Genomic DNA, 18,443 nt, shown 5'->3' with positions numbered 1-18,443 from the left:
AATAATTAAAAAAATTGTACCTGGTAGAGCTCTCATCAACTAAATCACTCTTCAATTTGGCAAAATGGAGTCACTTTTCCTCTCCTTTGTTGAATTTGTGGCATTTTGAAAGAAGAGTAGAAACTATGGAATTAGAGAAAGGAGCACAACTCACTGGGGGGCTGCATTCACCCTAGTATATAGCCTCAGAGCCACGCTCCTTGTACTGCCAACCTGTTCTGCCTTAAAGAGTAGCTGCATAAAATGTAGCACAAGCTAAATCTGGTTCAGACAGGCTAGAGGGTCAGATTTTGAATAGGAATTAGACACTAATATGATTCTGAAAACCCCATTAAGAGTTTTACCACCTCTGCAAGTGCCTACCTACATATCATTAAAAATCAGGATCAGACTGTTTGTGGTTATGTTGTCTGTGTCAGAGTAGGGAAGCGCTGCTGGGTTCCCAAGCTCTAAACCCTGAAAGCTTCAGGCTATGCTCCTTCTGGAAATTGTTAGCACTGATTTTAAACTTAATTACATTAGTGCATGGAAACCTCTATCCAAATGAACCCTCACTTTCCTGGTGAGCAACAGGACACATCTCTAGCCCTTAAAGCAAATCAGAGCCAAGGGTCACTTTCTGAAATCTGTCTTGTTTCTTCTGCCACTTCACAAAAAGCAGCTAGTTGGATACAAGTGTGGTGCAGCTTTTTCTAGAAAAAAATCTATTAACTTATCTTGAAGCCTAAAAAACCAAAGGATTCTTGATTTAATGATGGAAAGAACTCAGTTCCTTTGTTAAATTTGTAACCCTTTCCAACTTCAGAACATCAACTGAAATATAAAGCAAGAACTGAACAATCATTTTCATTTCTCTAAGCCATTGCTTTATATTTGCCTGTTCTTGAGGACACTAAGATTAATTTATTCCTCCTTCTTAGCCATTTCTGTGCTAGGGACTCAGCTAACGGTGTCAGCGGAGAATCCACTGACAGAAACCAAGCATCAAATGTTCCTTGCCCTGAACTTCCAAGAAGCTACTGAATGCAAGACTGGATTTTTTCTTTTTTTAATATCACCATAAGGCCTGTTTATATACTTGGAATGGAAACAGTGCACATTCAGCTGCAATTGATTTCCTGTATGGCAAAATACCTCAAGCATTCAGCTGGCTGGGAACTCTGCAGAGGCCTCTTACCATCACCAGTTTTTTGAGACCAGGAAGCTCTGCCCTATGCTTGTTCTTATGCCAGAATAAATAGAGTCACTGCTGAGCATCCAAGTTAATTTGGTCTAGGGGAACCAAATCATAAACAGGCAAAATTTAATGTTTTAAAAATCCATTTAAAAATATCAGTCTACTTGCAGCTTCAACAGTAATACAAGCAATTCAATCTTGCTAATATAGCATAATGTTCATCTACAGATGTTTTCTAAATACAAAACTACTCCATCTGAGAGATGCATCGGGCGGGGGTATGAAAAATCAATACATCTTCTTCCTCCAGTTGCTATATTTAAAGTAATAAATGAACACTACAATGCAATTTCACAGATCAAAAGACTATACTTTTTCCCTTTTGGTATCAATGAGTGACAATTATAATAACAATTTACTGTATTCAGGTTTTTTCTGTTCATAACTGAACACATAGAATAGCCTCCACTAATACAGCTATGAATCTGATGAAGGAAATACCGGATCCTGTGATTAGACTGTAAAAGTTGTAACATTCAAATGCCCAACCGCCTGACTGTATCTCAGCTTGTAAATTAAGCAAAATGAAAATACGAAGTGAGCTGTAATTACCATCCCACTTTCCATGTAGTCCATGCAAGTTTCCTTAGCCTCAAATCCTCCAGAGGCAAAGGACTCCATTTCAACTGCTAAAGGCTTTTCTTTAAGAACCCTAGAAAGACACAGACTGGCAACACAACCAAAACCATTGAAATATACACACTTACATATCTATGCATACGCATGCATGTGTGTATTTATCTATATAAATAAATTAAAAATCAGGAAAACAGGCAAACCTGAAGAAGCCAAAACTTTTTATAGGGATACTCTTGTTTTATTTAAGTTTCATCAATAACAGCTTCTCAGTTCCAGAGTAAAATTATTGGCCTAAAGCTGGCAGGTATTTGCTAACTTCCCGAGGGCACAACAGCTTTTCAAAGGGATTGATGACTTCAGACAGGGTCCTTCAGCCACATCAAATTCAACCAAAGTACAGCTATTGGATACTGTAGGGTACTCTTCTATCAACCTTTGACTTTTTCAAGAAGGTTTACTACAGATCTTGGTATTGTCATATTATGTAACAGAACAATCTGTAAGAAAAATTTATTTTTCATCTTGTGAAATTTTGAACCAATTTATCTGAAAAAAATGGTTTATTTCTCAAACATTAACATAAGAACATTGCATACTTTTGCACTAGAAACACTACCACAAAGAAAACATACGCATGCCCATCTAAATTGAATATACTGTCATACCTGTTCTTACCTAGTGCCCAACCATAGTAAATCACATCTTGCACCCAGACAACTCCACCATTCCAACTCATATTGTGTATTTAACATAATAAAATGGTGACAACATACACTGTATTATTTTAAAACAAATACTCTTGCCAAACAATACCACATACTGATCCTCTGAGAAAAGCTGAGAAAAGTTATTTTTAGAATTCCCATGTGGAAGATGGCAAACCACTGTGCAGGTCTAATCACCAGTGATGAGGACTAAAGTAAGAATTTATTTGATGTGATTTTTACCGAGTTATGTGCCAGGACTTATATCCCAACTTTTCAGGCCAAGGAAAGCAGCTTGCCCATTAAACCATCAAGGGAAGGCCACATATTGCAGCACCTTCTCATTGCACGATGTAACTGTGATGAACGGGCAGATGTGCAGCATTCCAAGGAAATGGATTTATTCCATATGCAATCAGCTGAGCACTTTCCCAAACATATTATGCTAATTTTGTGGGCTAGGTACATGCAGCACTCCTAGAGTTTTCTCTACCCATTCACAGCAGTGAACAACATAAAGACTGAGTTGCATGAGAAGGTCAACAGCTAAGAGTGAATCGCAGCCTGAACTCCTCCAAACCATCCCTGGTATGACCTCAAACTGTCCCCAGGAAAGGAGTCAGTGTTGGGCAAGTATGGGCATAGACAAGTAACTCTGACCCATGTACCAGAACAAATCACCTCCTGATATGACTCAACATTTACAAGTCACAAGTAACAGAAACCAACCCAGTACATTCTTATGAAATTGTCAGAAGATGGGCACCACCAATCTTCCATTAAAAACAAAAGGACTCTTCATGCAGCACAGGCATTGAAAAAAAAGAGCAGAAGGAAAAAGATGACCATAGAGTAGGCAGATTTCCTCATCACTACAAGACAGAGGCAATGAAGAGGCATTCAGACAGCCTGGCACCCATATCCCCCCGGAAGCTTGAATAGCTGCATGATGCATACAGCCAAGGTGAGCAGACCAATTTGTCAGGTACAGAAGCACTGTTCTCTAGAGGTGAAAGAGACTAGAAAGCAACAAACCTTCACTGCCAGAGGCTGATGACCAGCTTTTCTTCTGAAGACAGCAAACCACAGTTGGGATTGTTTTTCTGGAATTCTTCCTTGAAAAGCAGACACAAATCCTCTCCTATCCAAACAGCATGCAGTGGTGTGTGGGAGAAATTCCATCTCCTCCATACTCAACATGTGCATATCATAGACCCCATCACATCAAAGCTTCACCAATGAAGAGCAGAAGAAAAACGCCTATTCTGCTTTGCTTTGACCTTGTGGGAATGAGAGTCAGTACTTACGCTGCACTTTGGGTGAATAAACCACTTTGGAGGGGCCTCGGGGGCACAGGAGCTGAATCTGTTGGGTGCATTTGACAATAGAAGTGGTTTACTGGCAGGACTTTCTGCTGCAGAGTTACAAGAAGAACCTCTTCAATGTGGTTTCTTTTGGATCTGTGCTGTGCACAAGAGCAGCAGGATGGCTTAGCTGTGGGACTGAGGAACTCGAGGGATGTTGTTGGCATATAAAGCGGTGACCAGGGGAGCATGGCTGTGTCAGTAACAGGACACGCTACCGGAAGAGAGTGACACTGCAGATAAAGTGGCAAAGGGCAAGCTGCAGTAGTAGACATCACCAGGCTGAGTCACCCAGCAGGAGATCAGCCCTTAAACTCTGCTCAACATGGCTCATGCCTTGGCAAACCACTCTGTCCTTCATGCAGAAAGAATAATAGGGTTTCCTGATGCTCTATTCCGCATTTCCCACTGGCAGACTTTATGGAAGAGGAAAACAATTCCTAAACAGAAGGTCTGCAGAAAGCCAGGTTCTTTTCAACTAAAAAAATTTGCCAGGCACTGACTCTACTAAGCATACAGACATCTCTGAAACCAGTTTAGGAACAATGTTGTCTAAAGCAATGGAGAAATAGAAGTATTGCCCTATAAATCAGAAAGAAACCTTGGAAATTGAAAGGTTATTGATGCCCTCAGGAATTGTTACTGTCTTTCATTTAATAACAGATCACCAAATTCTGCAGTGGCTTACTAAAAAGCCTACACTGTGCCTGATACTTGCTGCTGTGGGCAGATGTTCAGAAGAAAAGTTAATGGCTTTTCCTGGGAAACCTAGGAAAAATTCACAGGTTAAATGAGTTCAAGCTCAGGAGAACGAGATACTACAAATGCTACCCTCCTACCACAAGACAAAGAGACTTCATAGCATAAGCAACCTAACAAGGCAAGGATTGTAAAATGCCACATCCAGCATGGAGTGTGGGAAGTGGACCTCTCTGTCTGCAGGACAGAGACAGCAACCTCCTCAAGGCAGCAAGAACACAAAATAACCAAGATGGATCAAATCAGAGATGACTTCAGACTCACCTTGCATGACAGAGGCTGACAATTACCAGAGAAGGCTGACAGAAAGGAGAGATTACAGAATTCATATGCTGGCAGTACATGAAGGAAGGAAAGACGTCTCTCCAAATTCAATAATGAATCATTGTTGAATACATCTTCATCTACTATTCAAATAGCCCAAGACTGCTGATTCTTCAGAGAAATTAGTGTTTTTGCAACAGGCTGAAGTCTCTGATGACATCACTCAGACACTAAAGCATAACAGCTCTCTGAGCAACCACATAAGGTATGTTATCAGGATAATGAGAAGGAATTGGAAAGTAAACAGTGTCAAAGCTTCACAAACACTTCAGTGTGAAGCATGCTAATCTCAGCAGCATCAAGCCTGTTTGCAAGCTAAAATGATGTTTCTACTGATATTAACTTGGTTGCAGTTTAAACAGCAAGTGGAAAGCTTTGTGCATACTGAAGTGATAAAGAAGATTACAGACTTGCATAGTAAGTAGTTCATTTCACCCATCTCTTTTCAAAATTCCTTACAAAGAATGAACTATATTTTTTTCTTCATATCAAGTATCAAGGACTCAAAGGACACTCTATCCCTGGTGGTGTTCAAGACCAGGTTGGACAGAGCCTTGGGTGACATGGTTTAGTGAGGTGTCCCTGCCCATGGCAGTGGGATTGGAACTAGATGACCTCAAGGTCGTTTTCAACCCTAACTATTCTATGATTCTATGTTACTTTAGATTGAAGTACCACAAATCAGTGGAAGTAGCAGAAAGCAAGTAGTTCTGCCACTGTACTTCTGAAATGCATTGAGACCTCAACTATGAGCTGGACTCGCTGGAAAAAGCACACAAATACACACACACACACACACAGAAAAAAAGGAAAAAAAGAATACAGCAAGTTGATACTGGAATGTAGAAATCACAACAAAGCTGCAGCAGACTATCTAATCTTAGGGGACATGCAGGGGGGAAACCAACTGGTAAATATTTTAACAAAGAAGAGTTTACAGGAGGCTAGTGAGGAAAACTTGTCTGTGTTTACAGATAACTCCACCTAACCCAAGCAAAAGTATGGGAGAAAGTACAAGCACTAGAGCCTATGCATTATGGCTGGAGATAGAGACTGCTCATGTAGGCTGATTAAAAGTTAGAAGCTGACCTTGAAGCCTCCACCCAGATGACAATGATGAAAGATGTCAACTGTGACCATGAAAGGAAGCTGGCTATTCTACTGTCCCTGACGGTGCTCCTTAGGGCAATCGAAACAGCCTTCTATTTCCTGAGCCTAGGCATCAAGGCTTTATCTACAACAGCTCTGAGTAGGCAACTGAGCAGGTGATCCAGTGTTCCCACAACACCCTTTTTACCTCTGGCTCAGTACTTCCAGTGAGAGGACGCATTCATCCAATCAGCACAAAATATCAGCTGCAAAATACAAACACCTGGGGCATGATCTTGAAATGTCTGAACGGATATGAATGTTCAAATAGTTCAATGTTAACATTCATTAAGTTAGGTTTTAAAACAGCTGGGCAGGGCTCACATGCAAGTTAACATACTTAACAGGAAGAAGCTTGGCACCACTTGGAGCCTCAATGACAGAGCAGGAAAGCAAGACTTATAGGATTTAAAGATAATTAGCACTACTAGAGTCAAGTTTGCATGGGAAACAGCACGTTATACCTGTTCACTGCACTTATAAAACACACATGCAACTTCCACTAGAATAACCACCCATGGTCCCATAGAGGACTAGGAAACAGGACAAGTAGAGCTCATGCTGAGAATGGAAGGAAGAAAGAAAACAAGTCAAATGCATCAAGTCCCTTTTCTAGATAAATTTTTAAGCCAACATCTTGCTCTATGTTTTCACAGCAATGCTCTGCATCATGATTAGCAATAACACAGGCAGTGCATACCCCCATATTCAGGTCCTTCAGAAGGCACCCCGGTCAGCAGCTGACAGTGGTTTTAAGCAGCTCGTGTTTTTGCTTGGACAGCTGCTTCTTTCAGGCTTCCTCAGTAAGCATCAGTAGCTTTTCCTTCATTTCCTTCCCCAGTCCACCCTGAATAGGCCCCTTTCTTTTCCTCCACTTGTAATCAAATTTGCAGTTAAGCATAATTTAGACCAAGTTCATATAAACTTGACTTTCAGTGAACTAGACTAGACAAACCTATCTGATACAAAACCCACAACTAAAAATACTATTTATATCCTTAAAGTGATTTGAAAAACTTTTAACACTACAAAATAGCATTTGGAAATTGAATTAGCATAAATAGGCTTTGCTGATACTTTATTATTTAATCAGTTCACATTTATCTCTTGTATTCATAGCCATATATATAAAAGACTCCCATATTTCCAATCACTTCCAATCCACCACTACACTGGTGATATGCCTAAGACTGTCAGCCTCTTCACTCACTTTGCTCTTGTTGCCCCCTTGTTTCTGTGACTGCACCTGCTCACTCTGATGCGTGATGCTTTTCCAAAGCCCCAGGTCTTAGAGCCACGGCATATCATGGAAGTCTCAGCTCTTCCTTCAAAAAAGAAGCTTCTGTGCATTACAGTTACAACAAGAGCAGGAAAATATTTCTTTAATAGCCTTAAAAATGAAAGGAACTGAAAAATATCACAAGATTAATGGTTAACAACATTCTCACTCAAACACACAAGTCTGGGAAGTCTGAGCCATTATTGTGGTAGGGAAGACACTGTTTGGGATTGGTAATGCAGCACAACACTTTAGGTAGTTTTGGTTAGTCTCCCAGAATGAGAAGCTTAATGAACTATTAAATAAGCAACCATTAGAAATGCTTTGAAAAGCACCCCTAAGAAATAAAGGAGGGAGCAAAAGGGGAGGAAGGGGAAGCATGGTGAAACTATAGGTTCCATGTTCTCTGCATTCCAACTTTACAAGCATAATGCTTTCTTCACTTTTTTCCTCATTTTCAGTTCTTCAGACTAGAACTGTGTAACAACAGTTAATGCAAGTTCTCAAAACTAACCATTTAGTATCACCTCTGCAAGTCCTTCTGCCACTCCAGACTTTGCTGAGGGCTGCACCAATTATTTTTCCCCTCTTAACAGTACAAAAGCAAAATGCTGTTTAGAGTAAGTAGTGGTAAGGCATCTCCATTGCCCCCACAAGCAAAAAATTCCAGCTCATTATGACTGCCATATACAGCCACAACTACTTCAAATGTCTTCAGTACACATTGTACTACTGAACTGCGTTTTTTCATATGCCATTATTCAATCTTCTATTATATATTCTAGGTAAAAATTTGTGCGCTATACTGTGCCTCTAAGAAATTTATGGCAAAGTAACTTAAAGCCATAACTAATACAATGTTTCAATAAATTATGTTTCTGTAACACAGCAATCATCCTTCTCAAAACACAGCTGAATACATCAGATTAATTCCTTTGTACTAATTTATAGATGGCTTTATAGATGTCTAATCCAAGAAACACTTCTAATCAATGTTCTGCAAACAGCTCCCTTAATCATCAGATTGGATGTTTCAATTATTTCTTGACCCAGCGCATCTGACCCTGTGGACATGGGGTATGTGACAGCGCCATGCTGAGCATTATCTCCAGCTGCCACCCAGCAACGTGGTGCCTCTCCTCTTCATGACCCCATGCTCCAAAAACCAGTAACTGCAGCTCTGGCTTAGCTGGGAAGAGACTTAGTAGTGCTCAGAAATTGCTGGAATGGCAGCTGAGATGAGGGAAACAAACAAACAAAAACCAAGAGTCAAATGAGTCTTTGGCATACTTTAATGTATCATACTTTAATGTGCAAAGTATCTGTTAAAGATTGATGTTTGGGACTTTTAAAAAAATAATTAAGAAATAAACCAAAAAAACCTGTCCATTTTGAGTTCATGTAATCTGTAGTAACCTTACCTAGGAATAGCTTTGGTGGGGGTTGGTCTTTTTAAAATACTATTACAAAGGGCACACTTAAATTTTAAAGATCATACCTCTGTTCAAAGACTTCTTTTCGAATAGCAGTATCTCAGCCTAATCGGTGGAACTATTCTTCAAAATAACAGCAGATTTTGTAACTGCGTTCTTGTTAGCCCTGTCTTTGGGTTGATTTCAAAGGCTACAAGTTGCATGGGTGATGCTATCACATAGCTTTGGCTATCCCTGGTACCAATAATCTTTTCAGTAAGGTAAAATGATAGAAGCCACAATCACAATAACAGTTCTGTTCGTGTTATATGGTTACAGAGAACAGATCAGCTTTGCACTGCAGAGTTTATAGTCAAAGATAATAAAGCACTAGTTCAAGTATGTGCCTTCAGCAGTTGCTACAGCCCTATCTAGTGGGCTGGGCTTAAAAAGCCTTTCCTGAATTGGAGCCAAGAAATCACATGCATGGGAAAGGCAGAGGATGACAGGTATATGGCAACCCAAACAAATGCATGGGAAGAAGCTTTCAAACATGCACACTGTTCCAAATGACTTAGCAAAAATACTAATACTGGTGCCACATGAAAAATTGCGTCAGTGAAAAGTTCAACCACACCAACCTATGCAAATAACAGCAGCAAAAAGTACCACAAACTGACTTATCTAAATTACTTATTAAACAAGTAAGAAGATATTTTCACTTCCCTTCTAGCTTTAGCCTTTTAGGTCAGAACAAAGGTTTAAAATAAAATAATAATACACAAAACACAAGCCCATAAAAAAACCCAGACAAATAAAAGCACCACCAAATGAAAACACCCCAAACAACACACTGCAGAGGATGGTACCAATTGCTCAGTAAGCTCAAAACCTTTTCTACTGGGAACAGTTTAGACCAAGGGCTTGCAATGAACCATTTTAGGCCCAAAGTATGCTTTTGGACAGTTAACGTGTATTCTCACATCCTGCCCAAGGAAGAAGGAGAACACTAGCAGATGTCCTGAAATCTTGAGAGCTGCCAACAAACTAATTTCCCTACTTGAAGATTTCCAAAACTGTGCATTCTTAACATCCACCCCTATTTAAAAATCAAGTCAATGCTGTCTTCACAGGATGTTATCAAGTAGGACTATTACAAACCAATTGGACTACAAACTTATTTTTTCTTTTTTTTCTTTTTTGAAAATCATAAGCAAAACAGGCAAAATTACACATTGACACCTAGAATTTGAATCATAATGTGTCTTTGCATGCATGCCCTCAGTTGTATGGCCACAGATCAATGTTGTATACCTAGAGTTCTCTGCATCTGTGAGGAAAAGCCAGCATTCCCGCAAGTTAACACATTTAAAACTGAACCTTTTAGAGTACTCTGCATCTTTTCTAGTTTGCCAATCGAGAACAGAGGAGAAGCAGAAAGTCAAAGTTTAAAGGCTAAGCATCTGCACAGACCTGAGAACAATACCAATATTCATTAAGAAGCCGATCTCAAACTGCCATCTCATGTTTTCAAGACAAGTGCCCTATTAATACATTTTCTAACCTTAGCATAACTCTTATGGTTTCATCTCAAAGCACCCACACACAGTGGTAAAGAGAGTTCCCAAAATTATGACAGCTACGTGCCACACACACTAAAAAAAAAAAAAAAAAAAAAAAAAAAAAAAAAAGGTATTTAAAAATAAATCTCAAGGAAGACATACATTGTGCCTTGCCAACCACAGTGAATTGCACAGCCAGGAGTTGCTGCAGCCAGATTTAGCTTTGTCAAGCTAACAGGATTCCTTTGTAAATTTAGCTAGAGGCACAGGCAACAAACGCTTGCGGAAATTTGAACCGCAACTCTCCAGCAGGAAAGATTGCTCCCTCCAAGAATGAAACAGTAGCAAAAGAAGACTATTAGTAGGCTCTTATTACACAGCTTTCAAAACACCTATAAGTCATCAGGTTCTCCAGGCAGCATTATTAAATTGCTGAAGTACCAGCAAACATTAAAAGAAAAAGCAAGGACACAGCTCTTTCTGAGCGTGCCAATTAATTATTAAAGGGGCAAAAAGGCCAACTAAAGTGAGACCGTATTAGAAGCCAGCTGACTGTACAGCTAAGTTTGCTTCAGGTCCTTTGCCCTCATACTTGGACCACTGTGGCTGGTGAAGAAAGAAGGAAATGAGTGCCCCTGGTCTGTCTAGGCTAAGCGACGGATGAACTCGGAAAGGGTTCTCGTTCAACAAGAGGGACAAGGACTGGGACATGAAACTCACAAAGCGGGGAAGAGGCAAGGGCAAAAGATGGAGAGGTGCTCTCAGGGTCCCACAGGACAGCAGGACACTGCTTCCAGGGTCCCACAGGACACTGATCTGCCTCATCGCCTCTCCCTCTTCTTCCCTCCTTAGGATAAACGTTCCTGCACTTAACGACTTAACGACAACTTTAATCATATTTTAAACCCTCTTATCCCAATCCTATTAGCGATACTGCAAAACACCAAAAAGTGAAGCTTTTTTGGAACAGAGTTTCCCAGCAGACAGGTTTGCTAAAGCATCTACACAAAGCCTGAAATACCGCGCGGTTTTACCGTACGTTAACAGGAACAGCACTTTCCTTCCCGAAAATCCTCGCACCTCAGTTAAGCCTTTCTCTCCGCCGCCCGGCAGGACACAAAGCTCTGCCGTGGGCAAAGCGAGCAGGGGGCGACTGCTGCCGGCGCCCGCTACCGCCGAACGAGCTGGGTCTCGCACAAAGGCTGCGGACGCAGAACGCCCGCTCCCCTTCAGACGCCCTGGGGAGGGGAGCTGGGGCCGCCGTGCCCAGCACCGCACCGCCCGGGCGGTTTCAGGGGCTGCAGAGCACCGGGTACCGCACCGACCCGCCCGGGCCAAGCCGACAGCCGCCGCCCCCTCCGCTATGAGCCCCGCACGAACAAAGCCCCAGCGCTCACCGGCAGCAGCAGCAGCAGCCACCTCCGCCTCCTCTCCCCGTCGTCTGCTGCTCGCACACCCGCTGCTCCTCCTGTTTAAAATCCAGACGCAGGGTGCGGAAGGTTATCCCCCTTCCCTCCGACCCGTAACTCACTCAGCGGCGGCACCGGGGGTCCCTCTCACAGCGCCCGCAGCCTCGCCCCGGCTTCTCTCCGTGCGCCCGGGCTCCGAGCAGCGCCTTAATCTCCAAACTTCCTCCTCCTCCTCCCGGCCGGGCTGTGTAGTCTGTGAAACTCCCCTCCTCCACGCATTTCCCGCAGCCGAGCCGCTGCCTCAGCCCCTCCCCAGGGAGGCCCGGCCCGGCCCGGCCCCGGGCTGCAGCTAACTCGGCTCCGCTCCGCTCCCCTTCCCCTTCTTCTCCCCCCTCCTCACTTGGAGGCTGGGAAAGGGGGGAAGAGACATTAACCACTCGGACTTGTCTCTGGAGCCGAGCCAAAGAGAGCAGCCGGATTACAGCCCCGGGAAGAAGAGAGGAAAAGAAAGACAGAAAAAAATAATAACAATAAACCATAAATCAGCTACTGTTCTCATGCCGGGAGCGAGCCCTCGGCTCCCCTGCCCTGCCGCTGCTGCCGCCTCTCCACCCGGCAGGGAGCCCCGTCCCCGCCTCGCAGATGGGCATAGGGTTTAAATTCAATGATCTAACACACAGCATCGGTATTAAACGGTGAGAGCTTCTGTAAACCCGAATTACCAAAATGCAAAGTCAGCCCTGAAACACAGTCCGTAGAAGCAAATTCAAAGAGGTTTTAAAGAGTACACCTGCCTCCCGGCAGTCTGCCTGGCCATCTTCTTTGGAAAGGCGAGTTTAAAGTTACTTTTTCATTTATTTTTTTCATTTTGTGTGAGATACGCACGAAGACAGAAACTGCTGAAATAAAGCCTGAATTCCTTGCACACATTCAGTGGTCCTTTTTCTTCTGAGCCCTAACAAAACCCTTGGTTTCCTGTGGAACTTTGCTCCATCCTCCCCATTCAGTAAAGCTCCGTAGCTTTTGTTCTCTAACCTAGTTTCTCCCTCTACTCGTGCTAGCATACAGCACGTGGAATATGAGGAAATTTGAGAGGTTAGACTCACTCAAGATTTAAGATGTCAAAACAAGTAATTACAGCAGTAATTCAGAAAAGCAGGAAGTTTCAGTGCTTGCCCTCTTCTTACCTGTTCTCACTGGAATCCTTAAAAAAAAAAAAAAAAGAAGAGCAAGCTCTGGCAGGGTCTGTTTCTGTATCATTAATTCAAAAGCCCAGAGCTCTTCAGTGTGCATGCCCAACATGCATACTGAATATGTTTCAGACCAGTGCTGAATTTTAAGAGATGAACAGATTTATCAATTAATTGTGGCCACATTTCAAACCGAAGGTTTGCAGTTAATATGTGGGACTGTATTAGCTTCTCAACTCAAGTGAAAAATGAACCTCAAGACTTTTAATGACAGCCATTCTTATGCAGAACATTTATACACATTGCAGAATTATAGTTATTATCAAGGGGCAAACCTCTCTCCACCCCTCCTTCCTTTTGAGCCCTCACTGTCCTATCTGCCTAAAGGCAGATCACAAAAGGCTGAACTCCATGGTTAATATTCTGGAATGGCACTCTACAAAGTTGCTCAACAGGACAAATGAGAAAAGGGCAACTGATTTTAGATGTGGCTAGTAGCTGCACTAAACCCAGCCCACTGGTCATGATCTCCTGCACTGCATAGCTACTCCATGTCTGAATTCAGGATCATCCTTGCCTCAACACACTACACTTTGGCCTTTTTCTGGGGACACAAATCTGGCCTTTGTTTGTAAACCAATTAAAACCAAAAAGAGGCAGCAAAGCCTAATGAAACTACTCGGAGATAAGCATTTATAACTCTTTCCCATTGGGGGAATCAGGGAATGCTTTTCCTTTATGAGTAGATCTTTCAAAGTTGATAATATAGCAAACTACTGGTTGATGCATTTAACTCAAGCCAAATTAAAACACATGAAAATGCATGCACGTCCCCAAATGGGAAATATAAGAACAAAACCCCCAAACCACAGAGTATACCAGATTCTTTAAAGAAACTGTACAGTCTCTGCAAATATGTTTTAATGGCTTGACATGATCTGTTCCATATGGAGTTCATTTTTCCTCAGTGCTGTGACTAACAGGAAAAATCTTCAAGAGGAGAAGTTTCTTCCTCTCTCTACATCCCTACCTCCCTTTCCCCAAAGGCCTGATCATGAGCCAGTCTGGTTTCTGTTTGCTCATGCTAAAAATAATGCTCCAGTGGACTAACCAAATACCTCCAGTTTTATGTTGACTGACTGATCAAGTATGGTCATTGTTGCAGAAAGAATGATAGAGGTTTAAAGGTCAAATTTTACAACACTGTAATACAAAACAGTAGATCTGAAGAACCACCCATTTTTTGAGGAATTAGATAGATGGACATATCGTGGGAACTCTTATCTCCAAAGGTAATCAAGGTGACTATTGGTAAAAGGGCATGAGTGACAAAGGAGACTGTAGGCAGGCCAACCTTTTGCCTGTGCACCAGAAGGCTGGTGGCACAGACAAGAGCACTGGGTATTGTGGGGGTTCCCCAAAAGCTTGCTTAGCCACCCCCAGCAGCACTCTTTTATACAGGCAAGAGACAAGCCTCTGCTTCCTCCACCTCCATCTTTTTTGGCACCCATCTTTTTCTACTCTCTCTTACAACATCTCTCATACCCTCACACAGTAGGGCCTCTGCCTTCTCCTAACACATAAGATGCGATCCAACTCCATTCATCAGCTCCTCACTTCTATCCCTCCTGCTGCCCACACAGCCAGGAACTTGCATCACTGATGAGTTTCTATCTGCCACACCAATGGTCAGAATTTGCCTTCATATACCACTTGAAAGTGGTTTGCTTATTACAGTTGGGAATCTGTAACCTTACATTATCTTCCTTTCTTCTAACAAGTCAGCTTATATAAACAAGTCTACTAATAGGTTTGTACATATACATGTGATCTCAAATATCATAACGTTTCCTTATATCACTAGGACTGAATTGCACCAGTCATCGTGTTAATGTTTTTCTCATTTTGGCTGTGACTCAGCAAAACTGTAAGCAATGCTTTTAAATATAGAGAAATCTGTGTCACTTCAGTTTTGCTGATGTTTACAGCATTCACTCAAGAAGAAGCATAAGTTTATCTGAGTTAGAATGCAAAGGAAAAAAAACCTGTCCCTAAAATAGCAGAAAGCTGCTATTTGTAAAGTCATCCCCCAAACAGTTAAAAGACAAAAAAAAACACATCTGAGATTTGACTGACTGGGGACCAAGGTGGTATGTAGAAGCAAGAAGCCGCCTCCATGCCTTGCACAGGGTGCAAGGCAGGGAAAATGGATGTGATCTTAAGCTGGGCACTCCACAGTCAGCCTAAATAAAAAGAAACAAAACAAACCAAAACCCAAATCTGCTGTGTGATCCTTTCCTAGCATCCAAATTTATTATTCCACCCACAATACAATTTAGTTGGCAGACACAGATATTAATATTGCTTTGCAAAGCAAATGAGTATAAGTGGGGTTTTTTTTAGAGCTATGCCCCTGTTTAATAGAACATACTCTTTCATGTAAACTAGTGCCAAGGAGTACACAACCATTGCATTAATTACCTGTTCCAGTAAAATCATTAATATCAAATAAAATGCTATACCTACTTTATGCCCGAGTCCTGCAGGTATTCAATTACCTCCAAGTTAATACATGTGTGGAAAAAAATTGGAAGCATATTTAAGTTTTGACAAAAACGGCCATTAAAACTTTTAATCACAAAGTTCAAAACATCTTACTCCAAACCTTACTGCAAAGTTTAATTGCAAGAACTTTAAATACAAGGTGACTTTACATGCCACTTGCCTTGGGAAACAAAAGGTGCACGTAAGGAATGGGAATAAGATTATTGGCTACAAGAATGAAGACTGTCAACATAAGAAGAAGATATTGTACAGAAGGAATTGAATGACTTTAATCTTTCTAGAGGGAGGGTTTGATTCCTTCTTTGTCTGGGAACGTTTCCATGGAGAAGTAAACATCCTTGCTTTTCCACATATCAGCACTGCTTGGATCCTCCTTGAATACAACTGTATTTCATAAAAAAAGCACGCAGACCAGATGCAGTCTTCACAAAATAGACTTCTGGCAAATTCAAAAGCTAGCACAATTATATTGTCAACTCAGGTCCCAGATTCCTTAAGTCTTGGTCCTTAAGCACAACCTCCACTTCATCATGTTTTCTTTAGCATTTTGATAAATAATATCCTTCTGCATTTCCCATTCATTCTCCTCCAGAATAATTTTCTACTGGCTTGCTGCTGAAAATATTTGCATTTACATCCTTGCAAACAAAAAACATGTTTCAATCTTACAAGGCAGTGTCTTCCCAGTGAAATCTTCTTTGGAATGTTTTAGGTTATAGTGCTAGAACTAAACAGTTCATTTCAACCTTGCATACAAAGACAACCTTCAACCACCCCCATCTAGAAGAGAGTCACCATTAGGTTTTATACTCCTTATATCAAAGCCACCAGGTAAGAATGAACCATTGCAACCCCTCTAGAATACTTACCTCTCTTTACAAGACATTGAAAAGCACTGAAATTAAAGCTGGAGCAGGATCCCAACTGTTCCTTGTTCTCTATTCAGTTGCTCAAACAACACAAAGGCTTACTGGCCACACCGGAGGTGCTAGTTTCTCTTTTTTCTCAGCTAGTTTCAGCTGTCTCTTTTTAGCTTAAATTGATTATTCAGATAAAGAGTATTAAGACATGTCAGAAGAAGGCTTTTGATTTGTCTATTTGATTTAGGGGTTGCAAGATCATGCCCTTTAAAAAGTAGGGGTTTTTTTGTTTGTTTTGTGCTTTAGTGGTGAGTTACATGCACAAAAAAGATGATCGAATCTGACATCTTAAGAGCACAATGAAGAGTACACTTGAGTTGCTTTAATCAGCAACTAAGAGTTGCTTTTCAACACTGCTAATACAGGTTGCTCAGATGATGGATGAGCTCATCTGATTACAGTAATACACTTCAACTTAAAGGAAACTCTTTCAAACATACAACCACTGTTTTCTGCTAGCTCATTTAGGTTATTAAAAGAACTTTTACTACTTACATGAAAATCTTGCGGTTCTCTGTTTTCAGCTGTGCCATTTAAAGCACAGTGCTCCACGATAATTAGACTAATTGTTATAAACTACCATCTGAGTAATGAGTAATAACCATGCTTTTTTTTTAGGTAATAAACTAACTTCAGCCCCTGGCTAACTGCTCTGGTATCACCAACTGGTCTCTGGAGTTTTTTTCTCAAGTACAACTGGCCCAAGATTCTCCCCTGCATTTAGTCTGGTTTGGTGCCATCAGAGAGAGATGACCTTAGAAGAGATGGTTTGCAAAGGCAGTCCTCTAGGCATGGATTGAGAGGATCCTGAGGGGCATATTCGCAAGAGAGAGCTGAGAGCTGTAATCTTCTTTGCTGTATCCCTGCCTAATGCAGCACGCATTCCAGATCAGATTACTGCTGTGCCACCATTCAGCCACCCCAATCCTCATCAAAGCTGCATCCCATGCTGTCCTAAGCTACTAGTGCAGCAAAAAGCTGTCTTGAGGAAAGACTTTCCTGTCTCTTAGTAAACTCTAGGAGTGGCAGAAGTAAACCGGGTCATGGGCAGCAGGCATAATTCATCACAGCCCTCAGGCAAATTTAAATAACACTGAACAGCTCATGCTCAGCCACTGCAGACTGGTCAGGGGAAGCTGATATATCAGATGCTATCAAGCCAGAACAAAGATTTAACAAACCTGCTCTGGTTTCATTCTGTACATATCTACATGAGTGCAGACAAGGCAGTGGAAAAGGAAGTTCCAAAGCTTTATCAGAAGTTATAACTACTAAGGCTGTTAAGGCCCAAATAGGAGCTTGTGTTGACCTCAGTCCATACCCATCCAGCAGAAGGATATAAGCTCTAAAAAGAAGAGCTCTGTCACTGAAAAAAGACAGAGAATCTCTTATATTTTTAAAATATTTTTCTACCTACAGTACAGGTAGATGCTTTTGATTCTTCAATAGTTGCATATAGCAAAGTGAAAATGCAAAGTACAGAAGGGAGGAAGGAGGAGTTATCTCAGCCTCAGACATGGTGGGTTAAGTGAAGAGACACTTCAGTGAGATAATGACATAAGGGAGAAAAATAGAACAAGAAAGTGAAAAAAACCCCACCAAAACCCCAAGCCCCAAACCCCAAAAACAACAACAAAAACCCTAAAGTGATGTGAGCGGTGCTTTGTTATGATAGGTGAAGTTAATTCCTTTTATTTAATGTAGGTTAGCATAGAAGGCTGGTTCAGAGCAACCCAAAATTACAACCAGAAACAATATCATTTAGAAAAGGCAATGTATCGTAGCATCTTGTAAACACTTGTTTATATGACATGGCCTATATTGGTTAATCTATCCCTGGGCAAAAAGCAATTATCTATTTGAAAGAGCATGAAATTTGAATGTTAATGTAACAGAAACAGTTCCTGATAATTCTGAGGCATAACTGAGTATCAGTTTTCAACATTTTGAAAGAATTCCACCACTCAAGCAGCCAGCACACTGTCTTATT

General features: G+C 41.4%; 1 protein-coding gene across 4 annotated transcripts in view; it reads right to left on the bottom strand.

The window, feature by feature from the left end:
- The window catches only part of PLEKHG1 (pleckstrin homology and RhoGEF domain containing G1), a 137,112-nt gene extending 120,629 nt beyond the window's left edge, over positions 1 to 16,483 (bottom strand). The window contains exon 1 of one of the 4 annotated variants that reach the window (XM_062641737.1): positions 16,403 to 16,483. Coding sequence is in view for 2 of the 4 variants with exons in the window: in XM_062641738.1 (XP_062497722.1) it covers positions 21 to 36 (16 nt within the window). In the remaining 2 variants the exon portion in view is untranslated. Of the gene's footprint in view, positions 1 to 20; positions 102 to 11,900; positions 12,124 to 16,402 lie in introns of those variants that run through there. The other 3 variants (XM_062641736.1, XM_062641738.1, XM_062641735.1) reach the window with 3 other exon arrangements.
- Positions 16,484 to 18,443: the final 1,960 nt, after the last annotated feature.

Source organism: Pezoporus occidentalis, unplaced genomic scaffold, assembly GCF_034315485.1.
Source record: "Pezoporus occidentalis ecotype Australia unplaced genomic scaffold, CSIRO_AGI_Poc_V1 ctg7, whole genome shotgun sequence".
Lineage (NCBI taxonomy): Eukaryota > Metazoa > Chordata > Aves > Psittaciformes > Psittacidae > Pezoporus > Pezoporus occidentalis.
The sequence above is the reverse complement of the archived record's forward strand: the minus strand, read 5'-3'. Positions and strand labels throughout refer to the sequence as shown.